The sequence below is a fragment of the Ursus americanus genome, chromosome 27 (assembly GCF_024610735.1).
Source record: "Ursus americanus isolate L20-20 chromosome 27, mUrsAme1.1.p, whole genome shotgun sequence".
NCBI classification, from domain to species: domain Eukaryota; kingdom Metazoa; phylum Chordata; class Mammalia; order Carnivora; family Ursidae; genus Ursus; species Ursus americanus.
This window is the reverse complement of record NC_142153.1, coordinates 19,920,567-19,939,829: the sequence shown is the minus strand read 5'-3', so window position 1 is coordinate 19,939,829 and position 19,263 is coordinate 19,920,567. Positions and strand designations below refer to the sequence as shown.

The window sequence follows — 19,263 nt, the reverse complement described above, 5'->3', positions numbered from 1 at the left end:
ACACGCAGAGGGGGCGGAGCACGCCGGTGACGGAAGCAGGGGTGGTGGAAGGCTTGGCGGTCAGGCTGCCGCGCTGACCGGTTTCGGCGTCGGGGCCGTGAGGGTAGAGCTCCCCTTCCCGGGTGGCTACTTTCCTCTGTATAGCTGCCCACAGTTACAGTGTTTCGCCCAGGACCTAAGGACCCCTCAGCCGGGCTTGCTTAGAGAAGACGCGGCCCCCCCGCCCTTGGGACCCGGGCGTCTCGGACTGCTCCTCCTGTCGCTGGGGAACCGCCGGGTTGAGCAGCTGGGAGAAGCAGGCCAGAGCCTTCTAGGGCCTCGGGCCCGGGGACCCGTGGAGGATGAGCTGGCTCTTTCCCCTAACCAAGAGCGCCTCCTCCTCCGCAGCTGGGTCCCCCGGTGGCCTCACCAGCCTCCAACAGCAGAAGCAGCGCCTCATAGAGTCCCTCCGGAATTCACACTCCAGGTGACTGGTCGTTGCCCCTCCGACCGGAGGAAAAAGTAGGGCGGGAGGGTGGGCAATTCATAGCCACACGTAGCTCCTTAGGCCTACTGCCCGCCAGCTGCCTCCTTTTGACATACCTCCCTTCGTCTTGGGTCACACGCTTGCTCTTCTATTCCTGACCCATGTTCAGGATTTTCCTCCGGACCCTTTATCCCTCCCTCTTGCCTCACCCCGGCTCAGCTCTTCCAGTTCTGACTTGTTCATCCCTCCTGACACATCAGTTTTGGCTGTAATCTGTTTTATGGTCTGTATCCAGTATCCTTTGCTTTGCTCTGCTTCCTCACTAGCCTTTCCCTTTGCCCACCTGATTGCCACATTAGCAGAATTGTTAAAGTACCGTACTTGTCTAAAAAGAACTGTAAAGAGTAATCTCCAGGTTTCACAGAGCGTAAAATTTGGGAGGGGGGGAGAAAAAGCTGTTGTAACATAAAAGGAAAGAGAAGCCAAAGGTTTTATCAGTGAATTCTTTTTGGTTGGGAATGACATACTCAGTCTTCTTAAGTCTTTAAGATTTACACGGTTCCAACAGCCTCGTCCCATTCTGGCAAACTACTAGTCTCTACATCTCACTTTATTATTCTTATTCCTACACCTAGGAATTGCCTTATATTCATGTTAATCTATTGTCTTATGAGTTGTTCATTTTCAGCATGGTCGGGTTAGAAATATGTTGCAATTCAAATTATTTCAACTGTTTTTACCTAAACTTCAGCCTTTTATATTGCAAATCTTTGTGGTCTCTAATGGTTTACAAAAATTTGAACTGCCTCCTTTTATGGATTATGCAAATTTATTTACTTACCGGTGTCACAGCATGTCTTTGTAAAGGTGCCAACATCAATCAACCCCCTTTTCTAAATAGACTTTTCATGCAATTAAAAAATATATATATTATGAGACAATAAAATTAATTTCCGGTTGAATGAACCATATTAGGGGCCATTTTATCTGTTACTTTTAATAATTTTTCCCAAGCAAGTTACAGTATAGAATAGTTTGAAATAAAATATGTTGTTAAAAGAAAAATTCACTGCAAAGTTAATAGGGCTAAAACAAGGGCTGTTGCTGATTGACCTTCAGATGTTTCTTGATTCTTTGTCCCAATTCTGCTTGTTCAGAACTTTCAAAAGCTGAAAATTTATGGTATTTAACAGAGGAGTGGCATGCTATTTGTTTTAATGGTGGCTTTCTTTCTGGAAAAGTAAGTTCACAGAGTTCTCCAAGTCAATCCTATTCTTTTTTTTACGGCAGTCTTATTCTAAATAGTGTTCTGTACTAACCTGTAAGAGCTACTCTTACAAGATATGCTTATAAGATAAGTTGACTCATTTTGAACAAGCATAACAAAAGTTTGTCTCCTTAGGAAGTATCAGCTTGGAAGATTGTTTATATACTGTACTAGTACTATTATAGCCAAAATATTTTTTAGAACCACACCTTTGGAATTAATTGCCTTTAAGCCTTTAGTATATTCTGTTAAATATTCTCACTGCTGGCAAATTTTTATTCTTTGAGATTGGAGTTGAACTTTTTAAATACTCTTAAAGCCTCTTACTGCTAAGGTTAGTAAATAAGGGTAGTGACTGATTTGAAATTTCTGGTGTGTTTTTTTGGCCTCCCAAATAAGGTGACATTCTAAAACAAGAATTGCAAATCTAAGGAGTTCTGGAATTAGCTTAAGCTTTTAAGTTCTTTTATAAAAATACTTGTAGTTTTATTTTATTGAAATATTTCACATTTATAAACTATACTTGGATAATTTTGGAGACAATTAGGTCATATAGTTTCAGTTTTCAAGGAATGGTACAATGCTAGAAAGAAGTGTCATCCATCTGTTCTTGTTAAATCTGCCATTCGAACTCATGACATACATTGTAAAGCTAGCTGGTAAAAATGATATATTTGTACAGTATATAATAATATGTTGCTTGGATAATCAAATTTCAGTACTATAACATACTTAAAGATTGTTGTGCAGTAAGACATTGTGATTGGTGATTTTGAAGGTGCATTCTGCAAAAGTTGAATGTTTCAGATGATATTTTAATGAATAATACAAAAACTTCTTAAATTATAAATATCAGTATCTTGTTGCATGGGGCCCACTTCCCTAATGTTTCATACTTTATCCCTTCTACAGATGTAATGTCAACAGCTCTTTCTAAGCAAGGAAAGTATCCAACTTCTGCCCTCCTCATTAACCCCATTCTCTCTTATACTTTCCAACTCTTATCTTCTTTTTTAACTCCATATAATTCAAAAAATTCCATTGTAGGAGATAGTCTGTTTGATTCCCTTCCTTAAATTAGTGTAAACTCCTTTTCTAGTTACCTTAAGTAATTCTTGCCTCATCTTTATCAGGCGTCTCCTAAAGGTTAGCTGAATTTTATGTTTATTTCCTCACGTTAAGCATACTGTTAAGGCAGGGCAAGTGGGAAACTGTCATAGATGACAAACAGAAGTTTTAACCAAAGCATAATAACATGTTTGTCCACTATGAAAATGGAAGCTGGAAGTTATGTAGACTAGGCTCAAGTAATATATTCCACTTTCTGAATAACAGTCATCTCAGTATTCATTTTACCACTAACATTCCTGTCTTGGTGGGCAGGCGTAGAATTAGTTCTGTTGTTTCTTCTACTTCCTAAAGAAGTTCACTCTGAAGGACACTCTTGGTTTCCCACCCAAATCCATTTTCTCTGACTTCTTGAAAAAACACCAGTTTTAATCTGGTTTCCCAGTATGCAGGATCATACATTTAAGGGAGACTGCTCAAATAATGATTGTTTACGGCCGTCGTTCACTGCAAGTTATTGTGGAAGCAGGACTCTTGACCTAAGCTTGTTTAATGGGAGTTGGAGGAGAAGTCTGCTGGGGCGCTACTCAAAACATTTTCTGAGTAATAGAGATGTTTGAAAGGAAATTCTTATGTTTTGGATATTGTTACATGGGACATCTGAAACTGCTTGGATCATGAAAAGCAGGCTGACTACTGAATGTGATAGAGTAGAAAGATGGACTGCCCACGATAATATTGTGATATTGAATTAATCTTTGCTTTGGAACCTTTCATACCTCTGGACTTAGTCCTTTTTAAGTTTAGTAACCCCTCACTGTTTAAGCCACTTTGAACCTGGACTTTCGATTACTTGCAGTTGAAAATATCCCACCTGATACTCACTAGTCCCAATATTTAAAGATTCTTCTGAAGTGAAGCTGTTAATTATTTCCCTGCATTGTACTATAATCAAAAAATACTAAAAACTGATGGTCTTAACAGTTAACCATTCTAACTATCCTGGTTTCTCATCTCGTAACAGTATTTAAGTTAGTTAGCTTCTTTTGTTTCCTTAGCTCTAAAACAGTAACCTGGAGCTGTGTTGGCCATGGTAATTATTTAAATCCAAAGTTATACAGAAGTAATCTTTATTATCTTTTACTTAGGGGCATCAGCTCTCTTAAATAAAGGACTTCTGCATTCATTTTAATGATTACAAAGTAATTCTGGTGCTACCTTTATTTTATATTTAATAAGGAAATCTAATTTGGGACTTACTATGTTTGTCAGAATTGCTTTTTTCTCTTTCACTCTATTATGATGAATAGTCTCCATGAATAATCTTAATGAAAGAGGCTCTGAACCAAAAGTTAGGAGACACTGACGTACCATTAACTGGCAGGGCAATCTTGGATGCTCAGATAACCTTAATAGTCCTTAGGACCCCTGAAGTAAAACAATTAATTGCCTGATCTCTTATTGCCCTGCCCAACTGTGAAAGTCTGTGTTGCTTCCTCAGGTTCCTGGATGTGAGCGCTCTCTTAGAGATAAAAGACAAAATTAATTTGAGCAACATAAATGGAAGTCAGCAAAAATTACTGTCCTTAGGAAAAGCAGCATGACCTAGGTGAATGGAAGCTTTGTAATCAAACTGACCTGGATTCCAATTTGGCTTTAACACACAATAGCAATGTGACCTTTTGGCAAGTTACTCAACTTCTCTGGGCCTGCAGTTCCCATTTGTAAAATCAGGAATTGTGATTCCTATCATGAAAAATTGTTAATATTTGAGTGATATTTATGAGCATTTATTAGCATACCTGACACATAGTAAGCATATGACAAATTATATTCCTCCTTTCCACTGCATAGAGTCAATATGCATGGAACCTTTGCCTATTAGCCTACATGCTTGTCCCAGCTTATTGTTTGTGAATCCCTCACAAGCTCACCCATAGCTCATTTACCTCTGGCAGGAATTCTTCTGACTTGCCATTCAGTAAGCAAGTCCATTTCAGATAGTTTCCTCACAAATGAAATGTACCTGTTTTGAAGAATTTTAGATATACATGTAAAGAAACTAGTAGGTACTTGGTAAATAGTTATTTTTGTTTCTTAAAAATAATTGTTTCAATCTGCATAGTCCTTAAAAATTGTTTTGGAATTTTCTTTTGCTGCCAGTCCCTGGATACCATTATTCATTCTGATTGCCTAAACCTTTATCTCTGGAGAATCTGCTACTGTGTCTACCGTCTAGCTATTAAGTTTAACCCCTTGTTCACAGTTAATAAAACTTTCTCCTCTAAAATCGTGGGTTTCTGAGTAAGCCTAAATTCCATAATTTTTTTCCTATAGATTTTATTGTTGGCTCAACAGGACTCATACACAAACTTGGTAGCACAACAAATTTGTAATGAGAAGATATGTGTATATGCTTTAACCTGTTTAATATTACATATTTTAAAAAATATGGATCCATCGCTGGCATTTATAATTTTAAGATTTTTCATTCAAATATCCAGATGTTCAACTTTGAAGATGAACAAGACTTTATTTAGAGTAGTTTTAGGTTCACTACAAAATTAAGTGGCAGGTTTAGAGATTTCCCATATAGCCATTGCCCCCTCCAACTTTTCTTTTAAAATAGATCTGGAAGATCTGACATTTCTTCCACATAGCAACGTTTGCTTTGAGCTGAAAAGTAGCTGCCTCATTTACTGGGCTTTCCTTTCTGCATTTCCCTAGTTTTCAGTTAACTCCCTTTTGTGCTACAAGCAACAGTATGTTATCTTTTATAGGTATTTGAGATTAAAACTTCTTTGTGGAAGGGAATCACTTTAACTTTTTGCAATAAAAAATCCTACAAGAAGTTGCTATGCCTATAGAAGTTATGGAAATCTACAAAATGCCAACACTGTGACTCTATAAAGGGACATAGTGCTCTTAGAGTGAACTTTAAAATTATGTCAGTCACATAATTAAGTGGATCTAAATTCAATACATTAAATCATATAGTCCATTTATACCCCGTGATTAAAAATTACAATTGCAGAGTATATGACATAATAAATCATATTACCATTTAAGAACATTTTTCCTGTGTAGATCATAACAGCTCAGGTACTCTCTTTAATTTTCACCTTAGTAGTATCAGTCTGTACTTGCTTAAAGGAATTTAACCACACAAGCAGTCATTTCTCCATTGTTAGTTTAATCCAGCCACATCTACTCTTCCCCTCCCGCCCCTCAGCTCCTTCCAAGCTGTCTACTGTTTACTCCCTAAGCCAAAAACCTGGTCGTCCTGTTTCCACTCAGCGCATCCCTACTGTCACTGGGTTCCAACTATTTTCTCTGCCTTCAGTCTTAATTTTTTTCCCCACATGGTCACCAAAGTAATCTTCCTAAAATTTAAATATGACCGTGTATTCCTTTCAGTAGTTTCTTTTTTTTTTTTTTTTTTAAGGATTTTATTTATTTATGTGACAGAGAGACAGCCAGTGAGAGAGGGAACACAGCAGGGGGAGTGGGAGAGGAAGAAGCAGGCTCCTAGCGGAGGAGCCTGATGTGGGACTCGATCCCGGTACGCCAGGATCACGCCCTGAGCCGAAGGCAGACGCTTTAACGACTGCGCTACCCAGGCGCCCCTCCTTTCAGTAGTTTCTTAACTCTTGCCCAGAAAAGCCCAGCCTCCTTAGCTTAATGCCTGGTTTTCACAGAAGATGGTGATGTGACTAATGGAAAGTGTCAACAGACTGTTAAAAAACAAAATGCAACTGAGTTAAATTTGAAGATCTAGTTGACTTTATTTAATGATTCATGAATTGGGCAGCATCACATCTAGCAAGTAGACGGCAGCTCCAGGGAGTTGTATAAAATGGAAGGGTTTTTTGTAGGAAGGAGAGTGGGGCAAGGAAGTTATTAGCGCAAGGAAAGAATTGTTCCAAGTAAAGTCACCTTCCCTTAGAGGGAAGGGCAAGGAATTTTATTGGATTGCTTAACTTCCTTTGGGGGATGAAGAGGGCCCATATGACAGATTACTTCATTGGTGCTGATCAGGAATTTTCTGGAGGCAAGGCAACTTGGCATAAGAAGCTCCATTTGGGGCCTTTGGTTTTCTTTTTAATAATTACTCCCCTTTTGATCAGACTCAGCTTACCTGAGAGATGTGGTCAAAATTTAAGGCATTATCACCACTCTCAGCTGTGGCTCTGAAGTTTGCCAAGTTTTTGTTGTTCCTTCTTATGACATCATAGGTCATGATTTTTTTTGCTTTAACACCTTGATATTGTAACCCAAAACTGGGTTCACCTCTTCGTGGGCATCATCAAAAGACACAACCATGCCAAAGAGTGGAAAAGGAAGAATTCTACTTGCAACAGGTAAGGAAAACACTGGGGATATTTCCCAAAGCAGTGTCTCTTCGAACAACAAAATAAGGGAAGTTTTAAGCTAAGGGTGCATGCATATTGGTGGAGGGACTTGTCAAAGGAGATTTCAGTACAGAATCAGGGTAAAAGTCATCCTAAGTTGACAGAGTCCAAGTCCTAGATGATTGAAGTTAAGAGGGCCAGCAAGGGTCAGCATCATTAATTCTCCGGCTCCAGTTAGTCCCTTGTCTGAGTGCTTAAGGGGTGGGGGGAGGGGGAAGTAAATCCAAAAAAAAAAAAAAGACTTAAGAATGTACCTTAGATCAACTTTCACTTTTGAACCAGCGTGGGGAGTTTTACCATTGATTTACTATCTCTGATATGGTTAGGCTATTTTCCTGGCCTGATGTTGCTTTTTGCATTCCCTTTTGTTTCCTTAAGATCCTTAACTACTGAGGTTTTTGCATTCCTTTGCAATTCCAGTGCCTTCTAGTAAGCTCTGCAAGAAGTGCTCTTGGTCACGTAGAGCCAGTTGATGGGGTATAGGTCACAAAAATAGCTGGGGTTCTAAAGTGACTTCTGTTGTGTCCCCAAAGCTATGCATCATCTTTCTTTTTCTGGGGACCTTTAGCCATATCTGCCTACAGTATTCACGGGTCACAGAAGTGGGTTATTCTCTTCACTTTGACTCCAAGGGTCTCCGAGATCATCCACTTGGTAGTTATCCGCTACAAATATGCATTTAAAGCTTTTGAGAGGATACGGTGCACCTGGGAGATTTTTAATGATAACTGTAAACAGAATAATTTCCAGTTTTTGGAGTGCACTTTGGAGCAATGGTCCCTAAGACCCAAACTAGTCAAAGAAAGACCCTGTTGAAGGTGTCACTCTTTTAAGGCAGTGGTTTGCTCAGTGATTTTATATAATTGAGTTTCAACTACCCTGGAAGTATTAATCTACAAGCAGACAGCAGGTGAGGTTGTTCACAGCAGATAATCTTACTCAGCTAAAAGATAATCATGGGCTATCCTATTGTCAAGAATTTTGGGGGGGAAAAAGAGAACTTTGGCCAGAGAATATAAGGGTTTTTACTGGACAGCTAATGCTTTAGCAGTGGATTCTGCAATTTCAGGAATTAAGAAGTTTCTGATCATAATCTCATTTACATTTATCCCTAGCCAGGGTGGTAGGGACCTGCCAAAAGGAGTGAATGCTGAATCATGAAAGCCTTCTGGTAGGTCCTTTCTAACTCAACAGTGTAAACTCAGGAGAGTCAACCATTGAAATGTCTTATTTTGCTTGTGAAAAGTTAGGGGCACAGTTAGAGTTTCTCCTAGCCTGAAATAAAAGTTTGCTCTAAATTCCAGAGGTTACCCCTCTTAGCGATGGCCAGGGACATACAGATGCAGATGTTATATTTGCAGAGAAATGCCAGAGTAAAGGATACAAAAAGAAGAAGTGGTTTCATGGTTTCACGTTTCATTAAAGTATGAAGCACTTGTAATTTTAGAAGCAGTCTACCTCAATATCAGCTACTTCCTTGTCAGTTTGATTCAGAGGTCTCCAGCATCTTCTAGTTGGGAGCAGTGGTCAGAAGCACTTAGTAAGGATCCTTCCAACAAGACTTAAGTGCTGTCTTCCTCTGATGTTGGTTTCAGAGTACTCAGTCACCAGGCCCTAGACTATAAGCAGTGGATTGGGATCTGGGAAGGACTTTTTAGCCTATTGATGATAGGCTTGAGCGTAAGACATTAGACACTTAGAGTCGTTGGTCATACTAGCTTGAGACACAGGATCAACAGAAGGTTGTAGACCAATAGGCATTGGTGTGCCAGTAACTATCTTGTGTGGGGTGAGTTTGTTTTCCAGTGGGGTACTGTGAATAGTCCACAGGATCAAAGGCAATACTTGAGGTCAGGGAGGTCCAGTAGTTTCAGGTTTGGAAATTGTAAGTTTAAGGATCTCATTAGTTCTCTTGACCTTGTCTGGTTGAGGGTGATAGAGATTATGATAATTCCAAGAAGTTTGCAGACTTTTCACGAAGGCTTGTATAATTTGTCCAGTGAAGTGGGTGCCTTGATCACTGATGATATTGTGGAAGGTATACCCTAACTGGGAAACATTCTCTCTTTCTTTGCCACTGGGAGGGCATTAGCCTTGCAACAGGGGAAGGCTTCAACCCATCCAGAGCACATACACGCAGTAACAGGAACGTATTGATAACCCACATTAAGAGGCAGTTGAATGAAGTCCAGCTTCAGGTGTTCAAAGGGTCCAGAGAGAAGAGGAGTTTGGCCTCTTGGGACAAAGATTATTTTTCTAGGATTATGGACTTGTTAGGTAGAAATCTCCCCACCAGGGGCGCCTGGGTGGCTCAGTCCTTAATATCTGCCGTCGGCTCAGGGCCTGATCCCAGGGTCCTGGGATCAAGCCCCACATCAGGCTCTTCCGCTGTGGGCCTGCTTCTTCCTCTCCCACTCCCTCTGCTTGTGTTGCCTCTCTCGCTGGCTGTCTCTCTCCGTGTCAAATAAATAAATAAAATCTTTAAAAAAAAAAAAGAAATCTCCCCACCAGTGTTAATTCATAATTTTAGTCATCTTAAATGCACTATGGTGGGTGAAGGAATGCAAAAACCAAAAAATGGGATTTGACTGGGCGCTGAGAATTACCGAGCAGCCATCTTTGGTTTCCCATAGCCCCAGCTGTTCATTTATCTTACAGCCATTGCTGACCCATCTTAATTTCTCTGATTCAGGAGCAGACTGTTGCCTTGTTACAAGGACATCAGGATGGCAAAAATCTGGCAATGAGGGGCCAGTTTTTGTAGAAGTAAAATGAACTTTATCCATATATGCCACAATCTTACAATATGAAGAAGACATAGTATTACTTCTTACTTGACAGTGCTTCCTATGTAATTTAATATATCAGATAAGCCTAATTAGTTGAACAAATTTTTTGGAATGTTCCAGGGACACTTTTGGAAGCACTCCAGAATTTCTTACAGGTCAAAAAGACTTCATTTAGAATTTGGTTTTGGGAACTTTGTCAAAAATATCAAAAAAAGGTTTTTGAGTTTGCCTAAATAAGATCACAGATCATTATGAAACTTAATACTTAAAAGGTAAAGATACTTTAACAATCTGTTATCAAAAGCAGACCCAAAGTCCAAAAAAAAACCTTTGTCCTTTTAACAGAGAAAATAAAATTCTACTTTTTTAAAGAATGTTTTTATTTTTTATTGACATATAATGTATTATTTGTTTCAGGGGTACAGGTCTGTGATTGATCAGTCTTACACAATTCACAGTGCTCACCATAGCACGTACCCTCCCCAGTGTCCATCACCCAGCCACCCCATCCTTCTCACCCCCCTCCACTCCAACAACCCTCAGTTTGTTTCCTGAGATTAAGAGTCTCTTATGGTTTGTCTCCCTCTCTGGTTTCGTCTTGTTTAATTTTTTCCTCTCTTCCCCTATGGTACTCTGCCTTGTTTCTCAGATTCTAAATACCAGTGAGATCATATGATAATTGTCTTTCTCTGATTGACTTATTTCGCTTCTCATACTTCTCGTATTAAAACTTACTCATTTTAATCTTAGTCCTGACCTTTCCAAAGATTCCTTTTTCACAAACTTTACAAGTTTGTTTTTTGTTTTTCACATTCAGATTTTGTCCTGTTCTTTTTCTTTAAACAACCAGCCTCACTTTAGGACAAAATTACTTTTTTTCCCCCATCGAGAAAATGTATCTCCATTCCTTATTCCTTCTCGTACCAAAAACACACATTCTTACTTTCTTTACAGACAAGGATGTTTCTTTTATTTGTAGTAGTTGTAATAACATTAATTAGAATTCTTAACCCTTAGAAATCTTCATTTCTAATGAAAACTAAGGAGTAGTGAACTGTCATACCAGCATTTTTTAGATTGACAAATTATGAATACATTTCATAATTTCTAGAAGCATATACTTTTTTCAGTTTTCCAGTGTAGAATTGACAAACCTAAGTAGCTTTTAGTTTCTCTGTAATAAACCAAAAGTAAATAAGCCTATGTTCAAGAACAGTATTTTATCTTACTTGGAAATAATCTATTCAATACATTTCCATCATTTAAAGATTTTATTTTTTATTTTACTTCATTTGAGAGAGAGAGAAAGAGTGTGAGAGAGCGTGAGAAGGGAGGGGGGAAGGTCAGAGGAAGAAGCAGACTCAACCGCCAAGCCAGGAGCCTGATGTGGGGCTGTGGGATCATGACTTGAGCTGAAGGCAGTCACTTAAGCCACTGCTGAGCCACCTAGGCGCCCACATTTCCATCATTAATTTAATTTAGCAAGACTCCTTAAATCTCAAGCTAATGAGATGTGGAACATTTTTTAAGCATGTATATCATAAAATATAATTGCTAAAAACCTTACTGTAAATTCTTACTCCACTTACATCTAAATCATTTGCTCCAACAATCATGTTTAGATTACCCACAAAACTTATGAGACATTAGACAAAATCTGCCATGATTCTAAGTTATTTTTGCTGACAAATTATAACAGATTTAATTAAACTAGTAAATTCAGGTAGAATGAAACTTGTTTATCTGCATTGTATTCAATGTTGATAACTCTAAAGACATGCCTGTTTTAATTAAACCAGTGAATTTAAACGAGCTTTATTAGATTATCCCAGTACTTGAAAAACGTGGGTGTTTTTGTTATATTTCTGAGAGTTTAATTTATATAAGCAGTTAGTTTTCCTTAAGCCAATTAAATAGATCTTTAAGCCAACTAAATTTACAAATTAATTTTAAGAATACTGTCTGGAGGAAGAAAATACCATACATTTACTATATATAGAGAGAGGCACACATAAACATAAAGATGTAGACAGAGACCTCATAGCTTATAGTTTTAAATTGCTGCCATGAATTAGGTACAAAAACACAAAACTCACTAGTTAGAAAAGACGCTGCTTCTAAGTTTTTCCATATTATTTTTTTTTTAATTTTAGGGCTAAGTTTTAATGTAATATAAAAGTTTGAACTCTTACACTTAAAAAAAATTTTTTTTGAGTATAGTTGACACACAATGTTAACATTAGTTCCAGGTCTACAACATGATGATTCAGCTTCTTTATACTGTATGCTATGCTCACCTCAAGTGGCTACCATCTGTCACCATGTAACACTTATTACAATATCATTGATAATATTCCCTATGCTGTGCCTTTTATTCTCATGACTTAGTCATTCCATAACTGGAAGCCTGAATCTCTCACTCCCCTTTATGCATTTTACCTATTCCCCCATTATTTCTGTGTATTTCGAGGTTTGATTCTGCTTTTTGTATGTTCATTTATTTGTTCATTTGTTTTTTAGGTTACACATATGAGTGAAATCATATGGCATTTATCTTTTTCAATGTGACTTACTACATTTAGCATAATATGCACTTGGTCCATCCATGTTGTCTCAAATGGCAAGAACTAATCCTTTTTTATGGCTGAGTAATAGTCCATTTGTATATGTTACCAAATCTTCCTTATCCATTTGTCTATTGATGAACAGTTAGGTTGCTTCCATATCTTGGCTACTGCAAATAATGCTTCAATAGACAGGGGTGCATACATCTTTTCAAATTAGTGTTTTGTTTTCTTTGGATACATACCTAGTGGTGGAATTATTGGATCAAATAGGATTCCTATTTTTACTTTTTTTGAGGAACCTCCACACTGTTTTCCACAGTGGCTGCACCAATTTGCATTCCCACCAACAGTGCATGAGGATTCCTTTTTCTCCACATCCTTACCAGTACTTGTTACTTCTTGTCTTTTTGATTTTAGCCATTCTGACAGGTATAAGGTGATAACATATTTGCAAAACAGGTGTAGCTGTTTTTAATTCCTCAGAGAATTAAGTTGCCACCTAAATGGTATCAAAGGACACTCACACTCATCCACCTATGTGTTTTCCCCCTTCTGGGTACATTTAGCTTAGGGGCAAAGTCTCAAAAAAAAAAAAAAATTCTTTTCAGGCTCTGAATATCAGTTTCTAATTTGGCCAAATTTCTGATCACGGAGTTGTAAATTCTCTCCAGTATCTTGTCAGGTCTCAACCAGGACATACAGTAAATATTTCTGGCAGTTTTAAACAACCTCATGGACCCTAGCAGCATCCTCAGAGAGGGTGCAAAAGACAGTCTCTTTACCAGATCTAGAGTCACCCCCAATTTAGCCAAACACAACCTGCCTGTCCCAGGTAGGCTGAAAGCCAAGCCAGATTCTTAGGACATAAAACAAGACAGTCAAGAAGGCAGTAGCTATTGGGGCGCCTGGGTGGCACAGCAGTTAAGCGTCTGCCTTCGACTCGGCATGATCCTGGCGTTATGGGATCGAGCCCCACATCAGGCTCCTCTGCTATGAGCCTGCTTCTTCCTCTCCCACTCCCCCTGCTTGTGTTCCCTCTCTCACTGGCTGTCTCTATCTCTGTCGAATAAATAAATAAAATCTTTAAAAAAAAAAAAAAGGCAGTAGCTATACCTGGGAGACAGAGGATTGATAGTCAATAGTTCTGGTTTTCAAAGGAAGGGAATATTTTATTTTTTTTCCCTCTGTATTGGCTCAGGAGGTAAATTACAAAACCTTTTGAGAATCCTCTGTGGGCTTTAGAAATTATTTAACTATGGCTGTTAGTTGGGCCTTTAACCCGGGAATGAAAGATACCTGTAGGGGATTGCCTGCAGCCTGTGGTGGTCTTTATCTTAAAACTTAACTAATAGTCTCTTCGGAGTCAAAAGACACTTCAGATAGAGGATTACTAGAAAGAGTACTCAAAGGAGAGAGGAGAGCAGTAGGAATTAATGCAGTCTTATATGTTAGTCTTAGTCTTTGTTGTAGGTACCTTTCTTTTTCATTCTCCTTTTGGAGTGAACCAATGAAACTTTGGAATTTTGAAGCCTTTGGGTGGCTTCTGCATACCACATAAAATAGGTGTCCCATTCTGTTTAAGAACCCTTGCTTTCAAGTATACTTCTTTAATTATTTCTCTAATTGGAGCATTTACCATAACAGCCATTGTAACACGAAGTTGATTTTAGTACGATCTTGCCATTTAACTAAATATTTGTGACTTCTGGGACTACAGTTTTTAGACATAAGGTAAGCAGGTATGCCAGAAGGTGGCCTGTTCAACTCTGGATATAAAGGATCCTTTGTTTTTTATTCCTTTTTTTTAGCTAGGCCTCTGTGTTTCTCAGAGTCAGACTAATAACTAAGAGGGACATGCGATGGTGTTGGGAATTGTGAGGTGTTTTGCAGTGTACCTCATTGCACAGAAATTGTCTTGAGGTTGGTGGGTGACCCAGTGTCAATCTAATCCATTAATGCGACCAACTTATTCTATCACAGAAGTCTTCTAGAGTTGGTGAGCGCTCTAATAGCCTTTGAATTTAAATGCTTGACCCATGCCCACCAGTGTTTGCGCCTTTTGCGTGGCTTCTGAGACTCCCATTATCAATTAGCCTTTGTTTAAAACAATACCACAGGCCTCACACTGGACCCAGTCCATCTCAGATCCAACCCAGTCTGTTCCCAGACCTGGTCTGGTTCTTAAGTCAGACCCTGTCCAACTCCAGGGAGTGGCCACCAACAGTTCCCAACATAGGCTGATTAGCGGACTCTAGTGGATAGGGACTGTGGACTGAAACTGGGGAAAGTACTAAACCACCAAATGCCTGTCAATGGAGACTGCAGACTACAACTGGAGAAGGGATTCCAGTGTGAAATTGTAGACTGAACCAAGGGCTAAGGGACTGGAGCTCTCTTAGAGCCTCGTCTGTGTAGACTGACTCATTAAAACCCTGGACTGGAAAGCCAATTAGATCCAAGCTTGAATGCAGAGAGAATAGAGCTCAAACCCAGAGGAGCTCACCAAAGCTCCTTGGAAATGAATGACAGTGAACTCAAAAGGATTCACAGAATGCCACGCCCGTGTTTCTCTTTATCCCTGAAGGCCTTTAGAAGTTCACTTCAGATCCTGTTGCTGCCACCAAATCTGTTAAAAGACAAAGCCAAGTAAATTTTGAAATGTAATTGGCTTCATTAAATGATTCATGAATTGGACAGCATCCCATCTAGTGTTTAATGGGAGCTCCCACTAGTACAAAATGTAAGGTTTTTATAGGAAGGATGGTGGAGCAAGGAACTTATTAGCAAAATAGAGGAAAGGATTATACCAGCTAAGGTCACCTTTCCCTAGGGGTAAAGGGTAGGGGGTCTAATTAGGTGGATTACCTCATCTGGGGGCGGGGGTGGGGAGGGGATGGAGAAGGCCCACGTGACTGATCGATCACCTTTTTTAATGCTGTTCAGAAAATTCTTGACTAACTGGTTAACACTACATCTCCAGGGAGATTGCAGTTAGGTTAGGTGTTAAGCCCCAGTGTAGTGACTTGGCCTAAGTGTCTCCATATTGTGCCTCTGTTTTACTTTTTAAGGGACAGTGAGGATGTGAAGTTTTTAATGGCAAAGGATATGGAGACTTTTAGAGACCCAATGTTATTTCATATCTGAAATTTTTTCCATGGTGTTTCTTCTGTCTAGAATGTCTAATTAGTTTTGCTGATTCTCTTTCCTGCAAGTTCACTCTTGCTTGAATTTTTAATGTAGTTCAGAGAGTATTTTATTTCCTGGAAGACCCCACCACCCCTACCCTTGTTGAGGTTAGGTGCTTTCTTCTGTGTTCCTATAGCTCTTTGCACATCTGTTTCATTATGCTGTGTTCCACACAACACTGTGAAATACGTGGTCCATGTCAAAGAATTCTGTGAAATATGTGGTCCATGTCAAACAGATTGAAAAAACAAAAGTCATGTGCTTTAGAATTTCCCAAAGCCTTTAATATGCTAAAATGCATCAGTATTCTCCAAGAAAAGAATATATAGTATGAAACATTTTCCAAACAGAGCACCAAACCATTTATTTGAGCTATTTATTTTAAATGTCCAGTGTCTTAATTTTTCATTTTCATATCAACTGTGGTGTTTGTGTGTGAATGCAAGTGCTGTTTTGTTTCTCTGAGGATATTAATTACACAAATTTAGAGTCTTCTGTTTGCTGAATTAACTTTTGTGTTTTAGGGCTTCTTGAGTTTAGTGGCTGCCTTGCTTGGTTTTGCTTTGTTCACACCTCTTTGATGTGGTCCTTTCTGTGTTGGAGATTCCTTGTTGATTTGTTGGTGGATATTTAGCTCTCTTTATCATAGCCTGCCTCTGGTGATGAATGAAAAAAAATGATTCGCTCCAATATGGGACAAGCTGATAGTTGTCTTCTGGAACAGAGGCTCCGTGGAAGTCAGTAGCTTCCTAAAGCACTGCTACTTTCGGGAGGCTACCTACTGTGTTCTTCTGGGTGCAGATATTAGTGCCATCTGTTGGTTGGAACAAGCAGGGAAAAGAGGAGAGTGCTCTGTCCTACCTGCTGTTGCACATACCTTCCCATTCATTACCCTGAGAAATGTTTCTGCCCAGCCCTCCACACTCTTGGTGTGCATTGACTTCCTCCAAGGGCTTGGACGACCTTCAAACTGTTCCTACTTTGCATTGATCTTATGTTTTGGGTTGTCATCAGTTCCTGTATTTACTTTCTTTTTCTTTCCTTTTTTCCTTATTATCCTTTTCCTTAAATCTAATTCCATCTTTTTTATCTTTTAGGGATTGCTCGGAGTTCGTCTGCTTACTCTTTGCTTTCCAGCACTGTTACAGATTTGGTTGTTTAGTCTTTTGTGATATTTCCAGGGATTTAGGTAGGAAAGGGAAGTTGTCGAATCTGGATCTACCATCTTTATTGAAGCATCTGAATCCTTTATTTGCAAGGTTCACCTGTAAACATTCGTTGATTCACCCAACACTGGGAAATGCATGCTATCAGTATCTTGGATTGATCTTTTTTAGTCACTTGATTTTTTTCTTCAGGCTGTGTGCCCCTTCAAAGGCCACACATATTTCTGTATTTCTGTTTCCTTGCAAGATGGTGGATATTTGGTAGCTGTTTAGTTGAACCAAGTCTTTCTTATGAAATCCGAGTTTACACAAAATGTGAATTGGAGATAAATGATTGTTCTACAAAAGGAATCTTTTAACCATAACTAGTGCTTCTATTTCATGTCAAGGTCTTTTTGTTTATAGTTTCAAGGACTATCGAAGAAATGAGGATGCCAGTTAATCACACATTCTGACTAACATAGTTATCTGTTATTTCAGCTTTCTTTAATCGCAAACCTATTCAGAGTGAATGAGGCAAAACCATAGTAATTCATTTCTCTCAGAGAACCTAGAACATAAAAGTATTAATGGAAGGTCATTCAAATTTGCTCTTGTAGTGTTGTTACAGTATTACTTTAAAATTTGCGTGTGTATTTACATTCAAAATACTGCTACCTGTCAGCTCAAAGATAAGTCTTCAAAGAATGTTTATCAAAGTGTAATTTGTAATAGTAAAAATTGGAAACAATCTCAATAATTAATAGAGAATAGGTTAAACAATGTAATAAAACATTATTTACAGCCATTCTAACGAGATAATGTAAAATAGCATTTACTGATTCAGAAAAGAGCAAGTTATAAAATTGTGTAGACAGTACAATTGCATTTTGTTTTACATAAGGTTGTGAGTATAGAAAGATTAGGTTATATACCAATGTGTTAGAGGTTATCTTGGGTATATGCCTTCCTGAGTGATTTTTATATCCTCTTTGCTTGTTCTTTTTTCCCACTGAGGGAATGAATCATTTTTAGATAAGTTTTTTTTAGTTTTGTTTTGTTTTTTAAGTATTTATGTATTTATTTAGAGAGTGCATGACAGGGGCAGGGTCAGCAGAAGGAGAGGGAGAGAATCTCTAACAGGCTCTGCACTAAGATCCTGATGTGGGGCTTGATACCACAACCCTGGGATCATGACCTGAGCCAAAGTCAAGAGTCAGATGCTTAACCAATGGAACTACCCAGGCGCCCCTAGAATAAGTTTTTTAAAAGTTATTTAAAATAGCAAAAAATCCAAAATCACATTGTGAATATTCAGGGAATGGTTCTTGTTTTAATTAAGTAAACTGACAGATTAACAGGAGAAAAGCATACAAGCTTATTTAATTTAAGTTTTCCATGAGATGGATGACTTAATAAGGAAGCAAAGATCCAAAGAAATAGACCCGAGTTTTTTATGCTAGGTTTGATGAAAACCGCATGGTCATGGAAGAATATGATGGGTTGAGAAATATGAGGTAATTGTAATAATCAAGGACGAAGGGGAGCAGCTTAGCAAGGCTTCTTACTATTTTTCTTGGTGTCCCTTTGTCTTTGAGGTAGGGATGCTACTCTCCTCTTGGTATGAGGAGGGCATATTTCACATGAGGATTTTATGATCTGTTTCAGGGAAGAAGTATGAGGCAGGGAGGAGGTTAGAGTAACCTTCCTGCTTCTCCTCTTTTCTCAGACTCCTTCAACTGAAAATATTCAAGATGTTGAAGTGCCATATTTTGCAGTAGCATGGCCTGAACTCCAACTAATCCATGACTAACTTGTGTTGGAATTTGTTAATGATAGTTCACCTCTCACTAATATTACAAGTATTGCTTTCAGTTATTTCTTAAACCTCTTTTATGAAGGAAACTTGTCAAAACTTAGTAAATGTCAACACTCTAATTGTAGAGACAATAAAAACACTTCTAGCCAATAATTTAAGTAAAAATTATTTTAATCGAATTCACTTTAATTTGTTTGCTATAAAAATACACTCAAAAACTGAGTTAAAACTTTGGTGAGGGAGGTGAGGGGAAGAGAGAATCTCCCTCTACAGAGAATCTCCCTTACTACAAATTCAGACAGGCTCCAACCTAGATGCATGTTCAAAATGCATATTTGATAATAGCTAACATGTATTGAACAGTTATTATGGTATTTTGTGGAGAGCTTTACAAGTAGTCTCTCATTTAATCTAACAACTGTTTTGGGTAGATAGATACTTTTAACATCCCTGTTTTCCATTTGAGAGATAAGGCTTAGGTTAAGTAATTTGCATATGATCACATAAGTAAGTGGTTTAGAGGGAGAATTTGAAGCCAGGAGGC

At 38.5% G+C, this 19,263-nt stretch overlaps 1 protein-coding gene across 3 annotated transcripts in view; it reads left to right on the top strand.

The window, feature by feature from the left end:
• The first annotated feature begins 10 nt into the window (after window positions 1-10).
• VPS37A (VPS37A subunit of ESCRT-I) overlaps window positions 11-19,263 on the top strand; it is a 45,794-nt gene continuing 26,541 nt past the window's right edge. The window contains exons 1-2 of one of the 3 annotated variants that reach the window (XM_045779369.2): window positions 11-466; window positions 7,115-7,162. In XM_045779369.2, coding sequence (XP_045635325.2) covers window positions 342-466; window positions 7,115-7,162 — 173 coding nt within the window. In that variant the 5' untranslated portion in view covers window positions 11-341. The remainder of the gene's footprint in view (window positions 467-7,114; window positions 7,163-19,263) is intronic. The other 2 variants (XM_045779371.2, XM_045779370.2) reach the window with 2 other exon arrangements.